Source organism: Hypanus sabinus, chromosome 16, assembly GCF_030144855.1.
Source record: "Hypanus sabinus isolate sHypSab1 chromosome 16, sHypSab1.hap1, whole genome shotgun sequence".
Classification (NCBI taxonomy): Eukaryota; Metazoa; Chordata; class Chondrichthyes; order Myliobatiformes; family Dasyatidae; genus Hypanus; species Hypanus sabinus.
Genome location: NC_082721.1, coordinates 67,331,543 through 67,352,467, shown reverse-complemented (window position 1 = coordinate 67,352,467; position 20,925 = coordinate 67,331,543). Strand labels below are relative to the sequence as shown.

Below are 20,925 nucleotides of genomic sequence, written 5' to 3'. Positions count from 1 at the left end.
AAAGTCATGGCAGAAAAGCCCAGAAATCAGAGATATTTCAACTGCTCATAGCAGCCATGTAACAAGGAAGCAGACCCAATTGCCAATGTTCGTAAACTAATTTAGGGAGCCAGAGATGCAGAGGGATTCAAGATGCTAAAGTGTTTATATAGTATATTTCGGGATGTTGTCACAACTCAGGTTAAAAATTAGGGAAAGGGTGACAAAGCAGGAGTAAAATATAGGAAAAAAGAACCCTCTGCTAATCCTCTTTTCCAATAGAATTACTGCTTCGTTCACCATTGGGTGAGAACAGATGACAGCAGCAGCAAAGTTCATGGCACCATGAGACAGGATTGGGAGGAAACAGTGTAAGATATGCAATGATAGGTGATTCAATTGAGTATGCTTGCAGCCATAAATGAGACACCAGGACACTATATTCCCTTCCTGACTCTCATGTCAAAAGATTGAGATCCCCCAGAGATGACCAGTTATGATGGTACACATCAGCAAGCACAATCCCGTTTTTTTTAAAAAAAAAAGGACAAGGTCCTCAAGCCATCTTAATCTGGAAGTAGCAGTCTGTTTGTCATAAGCAACAATGAAGGCATCTCTGAAGCCATCCAAAATTTCGTAGAAGTATTGGCTGTAACTATAGTACCTCAGTGATAGAAGACAAGGTTCACGATTGTTTAATATCATTGCTGTACACAAATGTTCAAACGAAAAACAAAATCCAGATATGATGCAGCACAAAGGTAAAGAAAATAATAATAATAAACACAATAAATACAAATACCTGATAACTTGTGTATTTAGAGTTACTGTTATGTCCATAAAGTGATATGCTGTACCTGAGGTGACTGACAGAAAATAGTGTTGGAGGGGGAAGGGGGACATGATAAGCAGTCTTACTGCTCAGGGAAAGTAACTGTTTTTGAGTCTGGTGGCCCTGGCGTGGATGTTACATAGCATCCTCTGTGACGTAAGACAAATGGTCCATAAGCAGAGTGGGTGGGGTCATTCACGACGTTACTAGCCCTTTTCTGTATCTGTCGGGTAACGGGTAATAATTAGAAGTAAGTTTTAACATTTCTGTCTGCCACAGTGCAGATTTTGTAATAAGCAGAGATGCAACTTGTTAAGATGCTCTTTACTGTGCATATATGATGTGAGTATGGATGTGCAAAGTCCAGCTTTCTTCAGCCTCCTACTTAGTGAAGATGCTTGCTCATGAGACCCATGGAAGTATTGAGGGTGGGGGAAGAGTGTGGGGTCCTTTTAAAACCCATTCTGAGCAATCAATTCCATACTATGTGAACCAATTCCATACTATATGACTCAGTAGCAATAACTGGATGCTACAAAACTAAAATAGAAAGGTGGCATTGCAGCAACCAATAGCCCAGCTGTAACAAAAACAAAGATGGATGAAATTAACCAGCACAATGCGGCAATGCCTTAGAGGATAGAACAATTGGGTGAAGATGACCCATAGGAAAAGGATTTACCACCATATCAGATCCTGAAGAAAGTACAACAGCTGAACTCACAAAGAAACTCCAGGACTAAAAAGGACAAACCTTAAGGTGAGAACTCAGAAAACAGGAAAGAGGCCATGAATTTAAGCAAAGGTGGTCAAGATACCAGTGCTTGTCCACTGTTCTTGAATGAATCCAAGTTCACTTTTCACTCATTTTCAGTAGCATGTCTCTAATAAAACTGCAAATTCAGAACAAGAGGCAAATCAAATTTTGTTAAGTGTGTGAAAGGTTACTGTAAAAAGATGGGCTCTGGATTTGAGGTTACAATCACATCAACCACAATCAAAATGCAAAGCAGCTTTGAGAGGCCAGGGAGCCCATTCTTGCAACTAATATATGTTTGGTTTAATAGTCCTGAGATTGGTTTCCACCATACAAAAAATTGTTACAAGTAGCCTGCAGCTAGCCTATATATAGAGAGATATATAGACAGCATACAAACAGATGGGATTAGTTTAAATTGGCATCATGGTTGGCACAGACACCATAGGTCCCAAGGCCTGTTCCTGTGCTGTACTGTTCTATGTAAGGTGTTTGCAAATGGAGAAACATTATCCCTGCTGTGCAGCTTACAATGCACAGGCAAAGGAGCTTATATTATTGTTTTAAGAAAGGATATAATCACAACACAGGCAGTACAAAAAAAACTCACTGGGTTGATTATTGGATGAATGGCTTGCTCCCTTGGGCTGTGTAGTAGTGTGCCACTAAGTTGCTCCTAATGTTTTATCAAAAGCAATTTATTAAACCAAACTTTATACTTTGGTACAATAGTAAGTACACGCCACAGCAAATCTTCTTCCAAATAGCTACCTGATTTACTAACAAATCCTTCCAAAGGACCAAGATTCTATCAAATAACAAAGGAAAGGCAACATTTGTAGACAACAATCTCATTATACACATATGTACAATAACAGTTAAGGATAGTTTGTCATGGATATCCTCCCCCACTTATATTCAATGCAACTACTGTCAAATAAGCTACTTCTAACAAATTACCTGGCAGAAAGTTCAACTCTAGGGGAAGTAAATTCCAAAGAACAATTTTTCATACTTTTAATTCTGAAACAGCAGAGTCTTGATAGTAACACTGAAGAGGCATAGAATTTATCAATAGGCTTGATAAGAATCCAAAAAATATTATATGCTGCAGTAAGCCATGTTTATTAGGGTAACTCCTGAAAACTGCAATAGATAGTGAAACTATCTGTAACCTCAAGCCCTGTATTTCCCTCACTATCAAGACATGCAATCAACCAGCTTCAAACTGCAGCACAGAAGAAAATGCCAAATACAAAAAAAAGATGAGGATGCTAAGAGGATGCAGGGTGACTTGGATAGGTTAGGTGAGTGGGCAAATTCATGGCAGATGCAATTTAATATGGATAAATGTGAGGGTATCCACTTTGGTTGCAAGAACAGGAAAACAGATTATCTGAACTGTGGCCGATTAGGAAAAGGGGAGATGCAACGAGACCTGGGTGTCATTGTACACCAGTCATTGAAGGTGGGCATGCAGGTACAGCAGGCAGTGAAAAAGGCAAATGGTATGTTGGCATTCATAGCAAAAGGATTTGAGTACAGGAGCAGGGAGGTTCTACTGCAGTTGTACAAGGCCTTGGTGAGACCGCACCTAGAATATTGTGTGCAGTTTTGGTCCCCTAATCTGAGGAAAGACATTCGTGCCATAGTGGGAGTACAGAGAAGGTTCTCCAGATTGACTCCTGGGATGGCAGGACTTTCATATGAAGAAAGACTGGATCGACTAGGCTTATACTCACTGGAATTTAGAAGATTGAGGGGAGATCTTATTAAAACGTATAAAATTGTAAAGGGATTGGACAGGCTAGATGCAGGAAGATTGTTTCCGATGTTGGGGAAGTCCAGAACGAGGGGTCACAGTTTAAGGATAAAGGGGAAGCCTTTTAGGACCAAGATGAGGAAAAACTTCTTCACACAGAGAGTGGTGAATCTGTGGAATTCTCTGCCACAGGAAACAGTTGAGGCCGCTTCATTGGCTATATTTAAGAGGAAGTTAGATATGGCCCTTGTGGCTAAAGGGATCAGGGGGTATGGAGAGAAAGCAGGTACAGGGTTCTGAGTTGGATAATCAGCCATGATCGTACTGAATGGCGGTGCAGGCTCAAAGGGCCTACTCCTGCACCTATTTTGTATGTTCCTATAAGACATACCTGAAAATGAGGTACTGAACTAGTGAAACTGCAACACTGCCTGGACCAATGCTCTGTTATGCTGCCACATGTAATCATGAGTGGTATAATGTGAGCTGCCTTAATTTCGAGTGGCTGGTAGCACTCACATCTACAGTGATGAAATGGTTTGTGAGGTTGGTCAGTCTATACCAGGGGTCGGCAACCCGTGGCTCCGGAGCCGCTTGCGGCTCTTTCATCTCTGTGCTGCGGCTCCCCGTGGTTTGTTAGTTTTTGAAATGTAATTCGAAATTTGAAGATTATGGTGATCTTGTACAATCTAAATAAAACATAGTGGAGACCCCATTTCCTAGCACATCCGAACCGGCTCACAATTAGCCACTGTTCCGACTAAGGGAGATAGCCTACGGGAGTTTGTGAGTACGTGTCTTTTGGAGCATCCGTGCCCATGGGGGGCGGGTTGAGGGAGGCTTTAAAGCAAGGCTGTTTAGTTCGAATGAAGTTATCTTTGACTGCAGTGTCGTTATTTTAGCGCTGCGTGTAGCACACTGCTGCAATGTGTTTTTTTATTGCTATTAATATACATCACCACTGCCAATGCCTGACATCCGCCAGTGCGCGCTTTCTTTTAATTCTTCGATCCAAGGTAGGCTAACTATGGAGTAACCTTCAACCCAACGTCTTTTTTTTGGAGTTCAAAATGTTTTTGTTGCATGCAGAAATGTAATTTCGTTTTCTCTGCAATAGTTCATCAATTTCATAAATGTAACACATTATAGTTTGTTTATACATAGCATAAAGGCAAACAAAAACCGTTGTATGCAGTGTTATTTCATTTTAAATGTCAAACGGGTTTTGTGGCTCCCAGTGTTTTCTTTTCTGTGGGAAATGGGTCCATATGGCTCTTTCAGTGGTAAAGGTTGCCGACCCCTGGTCTACACTGAACTCCTGCCTCAGCAAGGACCTGGACCCACTGGAATTTGCCTATCGTCACAAAAGATCAATGGCTCTTCACACGGTTGTGAACCTGGACAACACAAACACCTGTGTCAGGATGTTGTTCATCAGCTATAGCTTAGCATTTAGTACCATCATTTCCACAATCCTGACTGAGAAGTTGCAGAATCTGAGCCTCTGTACCTCGCTCTGTAATTGGATTCTCAACTTACAAATTGGAAGACCACAATCTGTGTGGATTGGTGATAACATCTCCACCTCACTGACAATCAACACTGGTGCACCTCAGGGGTGTGTGTGCTTAGTGCGTGCTTAGCCCTCTGCTCTCCTCTCTATACCCATGAGTGTGTGGCTACACATACCTTGAATACCATCTATAAATTTGCTGATGATACAACCTCAGGTGGTGATGAGAGGGCGTACAGCAGTGAAAAATGTCAACTAGTGGAGTGGTGTCGCAGCACAACATGGCACAACGTCAGTAACATGAAAGAGCTGATTATGGACTTCAGGAAGGATAAGACAAAGGAAATGATATCAATCCTGAGATCAGAAGTGGAGAGAGTGAGCAGTTTCAAGTTCCTCGGTGTCAAGATCTCTGAGGATCCAGCCTGGTTCCAACATATCTATGTAGTCATGTGGCTATACTTCATTAAGAGTTTGAAGAGATTTGGTATGTCAACAAATCCACTAAAAAACTTCTATAGATGTACTGTGGAGGGCATTCTCACAGGCGGCATCATTGTCTGGTATGTGGGGGGATGGGGGGGTGCTACTGCACAGGACCAAAAGTAGCTGCAGAGGGTTGTCAATTTAGTCAGCTCCATCTTGGGTGTTAGCCTACAAAGTAGCCAGGACATCTTCAAGGAGCAGTGTCTCAGGACGGCAGCATACATTATTAAGGGCCTCCAGCACCCAGGGCATGCCCTTTTCTCATTGTTACAATCAGGTAGGAGGTACAGAGCCTGAAGGCAGCGAATCAGTGAATCAGGAACAACTTCTTCCCCTCTGCCATCCGATTCCTAAATGGACATTGAACCCTTGGACACTACCTCACTTTTTAAATATATATTATTTCTGTTTTTTTGCAAGATTTTAAAATCTATTCAATATATACACTGTAATTGATTTACTTATTTATTTATTATTTTTTCCTTCTATATTATGTATGGCATTGAACTGCCTCTGCTAAATTAACGAATTTCACGTTATATGCCGGTGATAATAAGCCTGACTCTGATTCTGAATTAAACTCATAGGAAAAAACAGCTCCTAGAACACGCTCATCCTCAAAGATAATGGGCCGTAATAGAGGTAATAATTTACAATGAGAAATGCCAAATCAACAATCTGGCTTAAGATCATCACAGACAGCCAATTCAATTAACTCCACATTAATATGGTAGAGTATGGAGGGCTATAGTCTGGGTCCAGTTCAATCGGACGAGGCAGCTTAATGGTTCGGTACAGACTATATGAGCAGAAGGGCCTGTTTCTATGCTGCAGTGTTTTATGACTCTGTTCCTATATTGCACTGTGGAACTAGTGTAATGCTAGACAAGCTGTTCCAAGTACAATTACAACAATGGCAGCCAACTAAATTATTCAACTATGCCAAGGTACATACAATTTGGCTTATTACCATCTACCTCATCTATCCACAAAAAAAATCCCAACATTTTCAATCTTTAAATATAATTCTTGGGTTTTTCTTATCCTACTTGTTTAAGGCTGGAGTGCTGGGCAGGTCAGGTCCCACCCACCTTACCATTAACTCATTAAACAATGCAGCTTCACATGTTGGTAATTGGCCCAGTAAGCAATTTTGATAACTTACTGCAGACATTCCTTCTGTTCTGCATATCTCTTTTCTCCTACTGTAAACCAACTAGTGTTTCTCTTTCACAGTTATGAAAGGTCACAGACCTTTGCTCATTCCAGAGATACTGGCTATCCAACTGTGTTTATTAAACTTTCAAATTATGAACTGTCACTTACTCATTGATAACTTGCTCAATAATGAACAGATACTCCCCAGATTAGGTCCACACTTCCAACATGGATCAAGGAACCAAACTACAGGAGATGAAGTTAGGAATAAATGTTCTTGTCATTAAGGCAGCATTTGACCTATTACAACATAAAGCACCTCTGATTAAAATGAAGTCAATCGGTGAGTGACACTAAACTGAAGGAAAATACTCCAATAGTTAAGTATAATGCCCTGGGAAAGGTTTCACTGTTAATGTAATGGTTTCTCTGTAGGAGCAGTTTGTTTGGGTTATGTCTAGAGATATAATGGGGGCTTTGGAATGTGCAGCATCCAATAAGGGGAGTGGTTTTCCTTCTTGTGTGCCTGAGAGTGAGGGATTCAAGGGCTTTTGTTCAGCAGAAGATAGAGAGAGAAGAGGTCAGAATGGAGAGGTTGTTGTAGACTGCAGGACTGAGTGGACATGGAATGGGGTCGGGAGTCAATGATGCCCAGGGAAACCAATGGAGAATGAACAAACGGGAAATTAGTGAGCTCCAACATGCACATTAGACTGTTTCATTAAAATGGGCCCTTTCTGTGTTCTTTACTAATTCTCTAGTCAAACTAAGAAAGCTAAACTGTTTAATTGCATAAGGTGTACTGTTCGTTGTTTTGTGGTACTGAGTTAGTATCTGCCCTTATCTCTCTGGCGAATAAGTGAGAAAATGTCCAGGTCCAAAGTCCCTACTACGGTAGGCTCTGCCTATTCGCTGGAATAACACCCACCCTTTAAGGGAAAGAGGAATATGACACTTGAGCAGAGCAGACCTCTTAGTTGCTAGACGAGTGGCAGTGCTCTGATGATGTAAAGCGACAGAGATTGGTTGAAAGTTTGAGGCGAGAACAGACACCAACCTCCTAACTTATACCCTAACCTCAGCAAAATTGGATGCCACAGGCAATTGGTGGTTGGCAGCATTGTCTGCCTATGATTTTAGCCTGAAGTACCGACAGGGAAGCAGGAACATTGATGTTAATGCTTTGTCCCGACGTGTGCACGAGGGGCTGGACAGGGACGAAGACTGGGAGAGCTTTCCTACCCTGGGAGTGAAGGCCATGTGTCAGTTTGCCGTCACAGTGAAGGCAGACAGAAAACAGGGGCAAGAACAAGCAGTAGATCAATTGGGAGCCTCTGATGACACCATTCCACAAGTTTACCGTAATCTGACTGCTCTGAAGACAAATCAGTTGCTGGAATTGAGTTCTGGAGAAGTGGCAGCAGCTCAGTGAGATGACCCGGGCATCAGTACCATTTGGTCAGCAGTCGTAGGAGACTACCATGGCTCAGGTACAGAAGATGAAACACGCTGTGTGCTTCCATTACTGAGAGAATGGCCCCGGCGTTCCCAGCTGGTTCTGCCAGAGGAGTATCGGAGGATTGTGTTGAAGTCACGTAATGATTCCGGATATTTGGGGGTTTAAAAGACCTATGAATTGCTCAAAGAACAGTTTTACTGGCTCCAAATGAAGCCAGAGGTCAAAGAATACTGCAAGATGTGCATTCACTGCAAAAGGCAGAAGACACTGACTATGCAGGCAGTTCCCTTGACCCACATGAAGAGTGCAAGGCGCAGGACCTATCATCTGCAGGGTGATCCCCAGCCCGAGAGGTTTATTGGACCTTGCTAGGCATGTTTGAGACCTTAGAGATCAAAGGTAGATGATTGTTACTGATCATCCCAGATCCAAGACTTCACTGTAGAATCTCACCACCAAACCTTTGGACAATTCATCAATGATCTTGCTTTAATTTCAGAAATGGGCAGGTTCAGTGATGATTGTGCAATATTGAATTCCATTATGAGCTTCTCAGCATAGGTGACTGCCTGTCAAGGAGCAAAACTTAAACAATACTCAGGTATACCTTTACACCAAAAGCACAGGAAACAGTTCAAAACAACAATTTGGAATGTGCAGTAAAAGTTGGCCTTGCCAATGATGCCAACAATGATGAAAACAACTATGTTTCATCATTGAGGGATTCATCATGAGGGATTGATTACAGGAGCAAAAAGCCTTACTGTAATCATATAGTCCTTCATGAGACAGCACCTGGTGCACTGTATACAATTACTATCATACACAAAAAAATTTTTCCTTGGAAATGTATAAAACAATTACTGACTGATTCTTTGGATGATATATCAGGAGCCATTGAATACAAATTATTCAGATTTCAGAAGACTGATACGAATTCTCACTGAATTATACAAAGCATAGCGGTTAGCATGGCACTATTACAGTTCATAGTTTTGGGAGTTCAGAGTTCAATTCTGACATCACCTGTATGGGAGAGATGAGTAGACTAAAAAGGTGGGGTGAGGAGAGGGAGATCGGTAAAACCAGAAAGGGGGAGGGGTGAAGTAAAGAGCTGTGAAGTGGTAAATTGATTAGTGAAAGAGATACAGGGTTGGAGAAGGGGGAATCTAATAGGAGAGTACAGAAGGCTATGCAAGACAGGGGGAGAAGTACCAGAGAGAGGCGATGGGCAGACATGAAGATAAGGTGAGAGAGGAAAAAGGGGATGGGGAAGGGGGGGGGGGGCATTACCAGAAGTTCAAGTTATCAATGTTTGTGCCATCAGGTTAGAGGCTACCCAGGTCGAAATTAAGGTGTTGTTCCTCCCACCTAAGTGTGGCCTCATCACAACAGTAGAGAAAGCCATATCAGAATGGGAATGGTGGCCACCGAGAAATCCTGCTTGGTCTTCGGCAAAGCAGTCTCCCGATCTATGTTGGGTCTCACCAATGTACAGGAGGCCGCACCAGGGTTCCGGACATAGTACATGACCCCAACAGACTCACAGGTGAAGTGTCGCCTCACCTGGAAGGATATTTGGGGCCCTGAATGATAACGAGGGAGGTGGTGTAGGGACAGGTTTAGCACTAATGCCCATCCCTTTTCACCATTCCCCATCACCTTCCCCCCCTCACTTTATCCCCTTGCCTGCCCATCACCTCCATCTGGTACTCCATCCCCCTTTTCTTTCTTCCATGGCCTTCTGTCCTCTATTAGATTTTTCCATCTCCAGCCATTCTTTCACTAATCAACTTCCCAGCTCTTTACTTCACCCCTCCCCCTCCCGGTTTCAGCTATCACCTTGTGTTTCTCCCTTAATCTTTTAATCTACTCATCTTGTCAGTCCTGCTGAAGGGTCTCACCCTGAAACATTGACTGTACTCTTTTCTATTGATGCTGCCTGGTCTGCAGAGTTCCACCAGAATTGTGTGTGTATTGCTTGCACATCTGCAGATTTCCTCTCGTTCGTATTTAAAATTCCTAAGTGGTTTGACAGGGCTAGTACACGAAGTATGTTTCCTTGGAAGGAAGCCATCTGTAACACTACTGTGCTGCACTTATGATACAGCCATGATCTTGATGAATATTGGGGGGGGGAAAGAAAAACAGATTCTTCCTTCTTCCGCATTCCTGAAGAAGGGCCTCGGTCCAAAACATCAACAGTTTATTCATTTCCATAGATGCTGTGTTCTTCTAACGTTTAGTATGAGTTGCTTTCGAATTCCAGCATCTGCAGAACTTCTCATGTATGATTTGCTGCTCCACTGTGAAGTCTCTTTGAAGGATGCCTATCCTAAAAAAGTTTAAATCTTCTCTTTGACAGGAGACTATCTCTCACTGCCCTCCCTCTGATCTCTGCTGCTCTCCGACTCTTCGACCACGTACTCACTCAAACTCTCTACCACATATCCTCCCTGGGAAGTTGTCTTCATTTCTCGCATCTTCCCCCTCCTTTCTAGTACAGAAGAGGAGCATTGGCCTGAAATTTCAACTGTTTATTTATTTCCATCGATGCTGCCCGCCCTGTTAAACTCCTTCAGCATTTTGTGTATGTTGCTTTGGATTTCCAGCATCTGCACAACCTCTTCTCTTCCTGTTCCTTTGTTATTCTAATTGACATGCTATTTAGCACCATTCCACGGTCCTCTTGGTCTTCTAGTCTAACAAGCACATACCCCTCTGAAGCAGCCTGCAGCAGGAACCTGGCACCTATGCTGTGCCACCAGTGTTCAGTGGCAGCTATAGTATTTTTTAACCACTGATAAATCTACAAGCTTGGAAAGCTATGTAGTCAAACAAAGAGGGGGTGGGAGACTGCCGGTTCCATGAAAACCCAGATTCAAAGGGCCATTAGGTTTTCAATCTCAAATTTCACCACTGAGCAGCTGCACGAGTCACTCCAGCCCACCAACCACTACCCTCACAAGCAGGTTTTTTAAAAATCAGTAATACTATGAGCCATAAAACACATTTTCATGCTGATTCCATGCGCACTCTGACATACCCCATGCAATAATATCCAGTGTATACAATGCCCAGATATCAAAAGACTGTGGTAGGCAAAGGATTAAAACAAAATATATCATGCACTGAGCCTTAAAATAGTGTTACAAGGTTCACTAATGATCGGTGATGTCTTTTAGTAATGTTAACGCAGGTTGAGCACCCTTATCCAAAATGCTTGGGGCCAGAAGAGTTTTGCATTTTTGCGGATTTTGGAATTCTTGCATCTGGGTGACTTGGGGACGGGACCTGATCTGACTCAAAATCATAAAGCTTAAACATATACTCTGAAGGTAGTTTTATATAATATTTTTAATAGCTTTCACTACCTCAGCCACCCAAATGGCTGTTTGGCATCACCATCATTCCTAACTCTGAATTTGGGTAAGCGATCTTTGTCTTACACTTGCTTATCACACGTGTACTCCTGCAGTTGATCAGTGTGTTAAATTTTCTATCGGTGATGATCTTGGCAAATAATGAATTTCTCTGCTGCTTCATGATGCTTTATCACTAAAATTCTTCAAAAATTTAATGTGCCTTTTCTGCAATCAGCCTGCTGAATATCACCTTCAATTTTCAGTTTGTCATGATAGATCTTTGCTTGTTTTATGAGCAGTTCTTAGAACTGTGTGGTATGCAGAGACCAGAGCATCAACTGGGAACCTTCCCAGAACCATGTGGAATATCCCATTTGTAATGTTGTGACGGCGCTCAAAAAATTCCAGATTTCGGAGGTTTTCAAATTTTGGAATTTCAGATAAAGGATGCTCAACCTGTATAAGCAAGGATATTCATAGCAACTTAAAAGAGTGTTTCTTCGGTATTGATGGATCACAGGATTCCAAAGCAGATTTTGAAAATACAGTGGCAAAACTCTGGGGTAGGAAAAAACAATTTGTACTGAAACAAGATCTACACGAGATAAGTAACAATACCTAAATTAACACCACTCACTATGAAACAGCTCTAGAGCATTAAGTTAACTTAACTAAGACCTAAGGTTTCAATAGCGTAATAAAATACAGTACAAACAACTGGAAAGTGGCCACCAGGCTGCAGTTAGAAAAGAAACATGGATTTACTCCAAGACGTCTCCATTTGCATCCAGAGCAGGTAGATCAGCTATAGTACTAAATAAAAAGGCAAGAAAATAGGCCTAGCCCATATAGGAAATATTCTTGCAATATCAGAAACATTCAATTCCGCAGTGCTCTGTAACCAAATGGCTCACTGCTAATAACTAGGATGTGGAAAATGAAACTGATGGTTGTTTACCAGTTCAACTACAAACAGGACAAAGACAGACAAATGGGTCAGACTTGGGACTATCAATATGGTACCATCTTTATGTTCTCCTCCAATAAGGAAATTGGATCTGCAAAATTAGGACTTAACTCCTCACCAAATACTGAACACAAGCTCAAAGAGTCTAGGACTCAGAGAAAGCTGGGAATCATAGGTCCAAGACCAATTACCTCACGTCTAAATAGTTAGCTCATAATGCAAGCTGTGAGTAATGTATTTGTAATTAAAGAGTAAATATATACATTTCACCAGTTGTCAGTGGTATCTCCAATATGTGAAGTTAAGCACAATACAAACCTTGAATACCACAAGATAGGGAAAACTATAAATTCTAATTTCTCTATGTCTTATCGTTTTCAATTCAACATGGGGTAGTAATTACAACCCCTCAAACATCCCATAAAACATATTTCATCTCAACCATGTTGGTGCCAAGGGTCCTGTGAGGTCAGCCACCCATCAGACAACCGTCCATCCAAAAAGAGGTAGAATGTTTCTATTCAGCAACTGCTTCTAGATCCAGGATCTGAAACATTTGACAGATCCCATTAATGTCTTCCAGCAATTTGCTTTTATTTCATATTTCCAACATCTATAATCTTTGATTTTCATTTCTCTTACTTTCTAGCTGTTTGCGCGGAACCACTTCAGTTGATGCTATTGCACATGATTCCTTAACATAAAAAGCATTAAACTTTCCCAGCAGAGCATTTCCACAGTATCAATAATCCTCCCCTGACTGTTGCCACTTCACTACTGAATGGATAATTTACTACAGCCGATATATCAGCACAGATTACAAAAATTGTTAACATCCTTTGGGCACTCACTTGATCATGAGGAGAGTGGAGTTATGGTCATGGAGCAGTGCAGCACAGATCTGTTAGTCCAGCTGACCTGTTTTCCTGCCTAGTCTCCTCAATCCACATCCAGACTATATCACTCCATAACCCTCTCATCCATTTACCTAACAAAACTTCTCTTGAATGTGCAAACTCCACCTAGGGTTAAGATCAAACAAGTTCCTGGAGTTAAAGGAGAAGTATTAACGGCTGTACTACTGTACCAACCTTAGAGAAACCAGGAAGGACAAGTTGTATCAAAATTTTGCAAAAGTGGATTTTTAGAAATTACATCAAGATCAGCTTTATTTGTCACATGCACATTGAAATATACAGTGAAATATGTCACTTGTGTTAAATCAAATCGGCAAGGATTGCACTGGGCAGCCCAAAACTCTCAAACTCTAACTGTTCCTCTTTGGAAAGTAGGAGGAAACAGGAGGACCCAGAGGAAACTCATGCAGTCATGTGGAGAACGTAAACTCCTTATAGATGGCAGGAATAGAACCTCAATCTTACAGCTGCCATTGTAAAGTGCTGCACTTTCGTTTGTGCAATCTGTTTGTTCCATTTACAAAGCAAAATACATACATTTTTGTAATTACATCTTGCTTTTGAGGCATTTCTGACAACATATTTCAGACTTTTGCTGGACTTTGCTATTAAGTGAATCTCAGAAATTTAACACAAACTCCCAAATTATCCTATCTTACCATGCAAGACTCACACCATCTGAATGTCATAGTAGTACAGTACAACTCAGATAATTTGCTGGTCTGGGTTCAGTATCCAGTTGACTTTTGCAGAACTGCCTTCCCACTTGGGGTCCCAGTTAAATTTGCCTGATTCAATTAAACTTGCATGGTTCGCCAGAATATTTTTATAAGGCAGAGCATTTTAACATGAATTAAATGTGCAGTTTGGTATTAACAGAAATAGCATACAGTATCCCAGAAAATCTGGCAGGCTGACACCAAAGATCTACGTGTACCAGACTATCAGAGCTTTATGGTGGTTTCCTTTCCAAGACATCGTTGGGCTATAAAAACATTTTCTCATCATCTCTTATTTCAAAATACCTAATCGTAATTTCCCCCCCCCCCCACCCCACTACACTAACTAGGACAAAGAAACAAATGTTTTCCAAATAATTCCTGGAAATAAAAATGAGATTAAATGTGAAATTAAAAAATGCCTTTAACTGATATTGGAGAATTCTGAGAAAAAAATCTCAACTTTTCAAAATGAGCAATGTGAACAAATTTCAGCCTTATTCTTCCCAGTGTCTATAAATAAATATTAATTGCTAATGTTAGAAATTCTCAGCTCTGTTTTATCATTTTTGGCAGATTACTAACAGATGGTTAAAATATCACAATATCTCAGAGGCAACAATGAAAACCAAAGCCAAAAAGGATCTGATTATTAATTTTGAAGAAAAAATATTCAGCTCAAAATAGGTATACCAGTAATTTTACTGCACTCGAGTCTTGCCACCTTGCATCACTTCCACCAATCAATATTTCCTGCTGTTCACTTTCAATTTGCAAAGTCACAAGTGCTATTTCTCTTAACTATTCAATGCAATAACACTTTGCACATACTTGCTAAAATGCAATCTGCAACAACAAAACCAGAAAACATACATGTTAGTAATTTTATGGCCGAGGAGAGAAGCACATGATTTTAAGGTTATTGCAGCATTGAAGCATTGGATGATAAAATGCAAGACCAAAGTGAAGATTAACAGTCTGGCCCATTCTGTCAGATTGATAAAAGAGGAACAAGGTCTACCAATTGTGAAGCACAGATAACAGAAAGGATATTTTGGAGGGAACTAAAGCTTTCACCAGAGTTGTTGTATCTCAGCTCTTTACACTTTCAGGTGTAAAAAGTGAAGAATAGTCAGATTTCTCTCATATCACTTGAAAAGAAATCACTGAGCTTCAAGTCATTTAGGTAACCAGGGCTAGAGAAAAGATAAAAACTATTGATGTTATAAGGTGTCGTGCTAAAACTCAAAGCAAAGCAGAGTTCATCAGTCCTCAGGGACTTCAAAGAACTGAAATTCAAAAAAAAAATTACGAAGAGCTGACAAAAGGTCCAAGACTATCAGTGTGACAACCTCCATCCTAATAAGGAGCATCCATGACATAGGACCTGTAATCATACAACAATCGCTTCAATTACGCAGCAGAGATCAAAATGAAACTTGGAATCTTCAGGTCACTGACATGTACAGGTTTAGATTAACAGCAAAGAAAGGTGACTGTCAGATGATGAAAGCTAACATCAGACAGGCACAAACTTGGGAAAAATTAGGAGTTTTATTAGTTTATTTTGTAGAATATCTTTAGAAAATTATGTGGCAACTTTCTTTGAATTTCTAGCTCGGTAGTGTCAAAGGAAAGCACATATTCCAATAGTTCAAAGCTGACAGAAACACTAACCAAGCAGCCCTGTACACAAAAAAAGTCACTAAATCACTTCATCTAAAAAGTTGGAAAAAAAATTTCAAGTCGACACTTTCCCACTTACCTGGCAGCAGACATTAGCTGCTTTGAAGAGATCGTTAGTTGACTTTTGATCACCAGATGACATCACGGGGCTTTCTATTGCTGGCTGAAATACAGGAGGGCCTTGTTTTTAAAATTAAGTTTCATAAGAGTACAATATTAGTGATTAATCTATCCACTGATGGAACACAAGATCAAGAATAGGGTATTTAGCCTCTCGAGTTGTCTACTTAAAGAGGAATATAAAATTTTAATGTTTTCCAATAAGCACATCATCTAGTTACAGTAAACTAACCTCTCAAGCAAATAATAACCACCAACAAATTTACGAGTATCCAACTACAAATTTCTGAAATTTAAGGAGGGGACATGCTTAAATGTGTGATCTCTTCCCATTTTTTAAAAGATAAATTATAATCAATTTTAAAAGCATGCAATTGTTTAAAAGACAAGTGAAAGGATTTTAACCATTAGCTCAATCTTGTGAGATAGCCTCTTCTGAAAGAAATAATCTGGTGCGTCACATGCAATGTGATATAGTACAAAATGGTGGCAATAAATATGCAACAATTAGCTCCAATAAATCAATTTGAAGACTATTATCTGCACTTCACTCCTACATGAGAAATACTATTATTTTTATTGATTTTGGCTGACAAGAACTTTCTCAGCATTTCATTTTTATTTCATAAGCCAGAGCATGCCAGATTTCCTAGATCTTACTATACTACAATTTTCACAACATTAACAGATATGCAGGAAAGGTGATGCAATGGAGAACAAAGTCCAACACCAAACATAATGAGAGAAAGAACTGACAACATGATTCAATAACTAGAAACAAGAATTTCCCAAAGCAAATCAGGGGGCGCTTCAAACACAGGTTGCCAGTCAGAGCAACACACACAAAATGCAGAAGGAACTCAGTAGGCCAGACAACATCAAGGAATAGAGTACAGTTGACGTTTCAGCACAGAACTTTTTGGCAGGGCAAGAGAAAAAAGCTGGGGAGTAGATTTAAAAGGTGGGGGGAGGAGAGAAAGAAACACAAGGTAATAGGTGAAACCTGGGGGGGCGGGGGGGGATGAAGTAAAGAGCTAGGAAGTTGATTGATGAAAGACAAAAGAAAGGGCAGGGGTGAGGAGCACTGGAGGGAGGCAATGGGCAGTTAAGTACAAACACCATTTCCAGAAAAGTTGGGATATTTTCCAAAATGCAATAAAAACAAAAATCTGTGATACGTTAATTCACATGAACCTTTATTTAACTGACAAAAGTACAAAGAAAAGATTTTCAATAGTTTTACCGACCAACTTAATTGTATTTTGTAAATATACGCAAATTTAGAATTTGATGGCTGTAACACACTCAACAAAAGTTGGGACAGAGTTAAAATAAGATTGAAAAGTGCACAGAATATTCAAGTAACACCGGTTTGGAAGACTCCACATTAAGCAGGCTAATTGGTAGCAGGAGAGGTATCATGACTGGGTATAAAAGTAGCTCAATCTGTGCAAGCAAGGCTGGGTCGTGGCTCACCCCTTTGTGCCAAAATTCGTGAGAGAATTGTTAGTCAGTTCAAAAGGAACATTTCCCAACACAAGATTGCAGAGAATTTAGGTCTTTCAACATCTACAGTACATAATATTGTGAAAAGATTCAGAGAATTCGGAGACATCTCAATGTGTAAAGGGCAAGGTCAGAAACCACTGTTGAATGCGCGTGATCTTTGAGCCCTCAGGAAAACCATTGTCACTTAACAGTCCGTCGCTGCATCCAGAAATGCAACTTGAAACTGTATAACGCAAGGAGGAAGCCATACATCAACTCTATGCAGAAACACCGGCGAGTTCTCTGGGCCCGAGCTCATCTCAGATGGACTGAAAGACCATGGAACTGTGTCCTGTGGTCAGATGAGTCCACATTTCAGCTAGTTTTCGGAAAAAACGGGCGCTGAGTTCTCTGTGCCAAAGATGAAAACGACTATCCTCATTGTCATCAGCGAAAGGTGCAAAAACCAGCAACTGTGATGGTATGGGGGTGCATCAGTGCCCACGGCATGGGTGAGTTGCATGTATGTGAAAGTACCATTGACTCTGAGGCGTATATTAGGATTTTAGAGACATATGTTGCCATCAAGGCAACGTCTCTTCCCAGGACGTCCGTGCTTATTTCAGCAGGACAATGCCAGACCACATTCTGCACGGGCTACAACAGCGTGGCTTTGTAGACACAAGAGTGCGTGTGCTTGACTGGCCTGCTGCCAGTCCAGATCTATCTCCTATTGAAAATGTACGGCACATCATGAAGAGGAGAATCAGACAACGGAGACCACGGACTGTTGAGCAGCTGAAGTCTTATATCAATCAAGAATGGACAAAATTTCCAATTGCAAATCTACTACTATTAGTATCCTCAGTTCCAAAACTATTAAAAAGTGTTATTAAAAGGAAAGGTGATGTAACACAATGGTAAACATGCCTCTGTCCCAACTTTTGTTGAGTGTGTTGCAGCCATCAAATTCTAAATTTGTGTATATTTACAAAATACAATTAAGTTGGCAAGTAAAACAATTGAAAATCTTTTCTTTGTACTTTTGTCAGTTAAATAAAGGTTCACGTGAATTAACATATCACAGATTTTTGTTTTTATTGCATTTTGAAAAATATCCCAACTTTTCTGGAAATGGGGTTTGTAGATAAAGTGAGAGAGGGAAAGGGTGATGGGAAAGGGTGAATGGGGGGGGGGGGGCTGGGGAGCATTACTGGAAGTTTGAGAAATCAATGTTTATGCCATCAGCTTGAAGGCTACCCAGACGGGATATAAGGTGTTGTTCCTCCAACCTAAGAGTATGGGAAGTGGAATTAAAATGGTTGGCTACTGGGAGATCCCACTTTTTCTGGTGGACGGGAATGTAGGTGCTGAGCAAAGCAGTCTCCCAATCTACGCTGGTACTCACCAATATACAGGAGGCCCAATTGGGAGAACCAAACACAGTAAAAGACTCCAACAAACTCACAGGTGAAGTGTCACCTCACTTGGAAGGACTGTTTAGGGCCCTGAATGGCAATGAGGAAGGAGGTGTAGGGGTAGGTATAGCACTTATTCAGCTTCCAAGGTTAAGTGCCAGGAGAGAGAATAGTGGAGAGGGACGAACAGACGAGGGAGTCACATAAGGAGCTACCCCTGCTGAAAGCAGAAACTGGGGTGGGAGGGTTAGGGAAAGATGTGCTTAGTGGTGGGATCCGTTGGAGGGAGCAGAAGTTTTGGAGAATTATGTGCTGGACACGGAGGCTGGTGGGGTGGTAGGTGAGGACATGGGGAACCTTATCCTAGTAGAGTGCCATGAGAATGGGGTAAGAGCAGATGTGCGTGAAATGGAAGAGATGCGGTTGAGGACAGTGTTGGTAGTGGAAGAAAGGAAACCCCTCTCTTTGAAAAAAAAAGGACATCTTCTTCGTTCTAGAATGAAAAGCCTCATCCTAAGAGTAGATGTGGCGGAGACTGAGGAATTGAGGGGAAGGGTGGTGTTTTTACAAGTAATAGGGAGGGACAATGTATAGTACAGGTAGCTGTGAGAGTCCATGGGTTTATAATAGACATCACTAGATAAGCTGAATCCAGAGCCAGACAGTGAGATTGAGAAAGGGGAGGGGGGGTGTTGGAAATGGACCAGGTAAATTTGAGGGCAGGGTGGAAGTTGGAGGCATTGGATGAAGTCAACGAGTTCAGCATGGGTGTAAGAAGCAGCACCAATGCAGTTGGCTACCTGGAATCGTCTAGGTTCCAAGCCTACACTACTGACTGTCCTGCATTTTTCCTAAGCTACTGGGAACATGTCTTCACTGATGGCCAGTCTGAGTTCAGTTGGATGTTCAGTGGAGTGGCAATTAAATATTATAGTGCAGTGAGCATTACTTCCCACGTGGTGTTCAAGGGGTTTAGCACCGCTTGAATCAACTGACACTCTGAACCCAAGGGAATGTTAGGAAGGTACCCAAAAGTTTAAACATAGAGATAGAATTTAAATGTTGCAGCAGGGAGAAAAGAAATTCTGGAACTTGACAGATATACTGAAGGAGATAAATAGGAATTTAAATAATTTAAAACCTTTTGACTGTAACTTACTGTAGACCATTGTTTATTTTAAATGCAGGGATATCTTTATGCCTGATGTAAGAATGGTGATCCCATCAAAAAAATTCAAATTTGAGGACAAAAGAAGAAATTAAGAGACAATAAAGAGACAAGTAAAATAATGCAGAATTAAATGATAGAGAAGAGTTTGAAGTTCATTTCAGGGCAAAGTATTAATGTTAAAATTGCAAATACAAATTTAGCGTCTCCATAAGGGAAACAATCTGTGGTTAGATTGGAATCAATTACTTCTGTTCTGCCCCAAATTTCCTGTATAATAATAATTTACCCATTTACACTAATCCCACATTAATTCCAATTTTTAATTGTATCCACATTCTCACCAACTGCCCCCCCCATCCGATATCACCACTTGTTTACACTCAGCAATTTACAATGGATGATTACTGGACATTAAATATTTAAATTTTAATTAGTGGATATGGCTACTCCCAATTGCCCTAACTGAGTTCTTTGTTCAACTATTTCATTGGTATGTTAAAAATCAATCACATCACGGAACTTCATATCACAAATAGATAGGACTGGTACTAAATTAGGGATCTTGTTGACAGTACAGCAGGATACAATGGATTACAACTAGATCTTCATCAGTTAGGCTGAGGAATGACAAATGGATTTTAAAACCTAACTGAGAGGTGATGCATTTTTGACAATCAAACTTATACAGTGAATAGCATGGTACTGACGTGTTATAGAAAAGAGGAGCCTTGAAAGCAGACACACAAGTAAACAGGGTGGTGAAGAAGGTGTTCAGCCTGCTGGTCCCCAGTCAGGGCAGAATTTAGGAACAGGGACTTTGCAGCAGTTAAACAAGTTGTTGGTGAGACCACATTTGGAGCATTGTGTACAGTTTTCATAGCCCTGTTACAGGAAAGACACTGCCAACCTGCAGAGGGTGCGCAAGATATTTATGAGGATGCTGCATGAACTGAACTAGAGAGCTCAAGTTGTAGAGAGGTTGGCCATGCTGGATCTTTATTCCCTGTAATGATGGAGAATGAGAGGAAACCTCAGCAGTTGATAAAATTGAGTGATATGGATAAGATGGACTGTCTGCATTTTCCCCTGAGTTGGGAAGTCTAAAAACTGGAGGGCACTGATATAAGA

The 20,925-nt window shown here is 40.9% G+C and overlaps 1 protein-coding gene across 8 annotated transcripts in view; it reads right to left on the bottom strand.

Moving 5' to 3' along the window:
- The window catches only part of brd4 (bromodomain containing 4), a 174,045-nt gene that overhangs the window by 114,754 nt on the left and 38,366 nt on the right, over positions 1–20,925 (bottom strand). For 4 of the 8 annotated variants that reach the window (XM_059992012.1, XM_059992008.1, XM_059992011.1 and 1 more), the window contains exon 2: positions 15,680–15,763. The exons of the other annotated variants lie outside the window; for them this stretch is intronic. In XM_059992012.1, coding sequence (XP_059847995.1) covers positions 15,680–15,693 — 14 coding nt within the window. In that variant the 5' untranslated portion in view covers positions 15,694–15,763. The remainder of the gene's footprint in view (positions 1–15,679; positions 15,764–20,925) is intronic. 8 annotated transcript variants of the gene reach the window in all.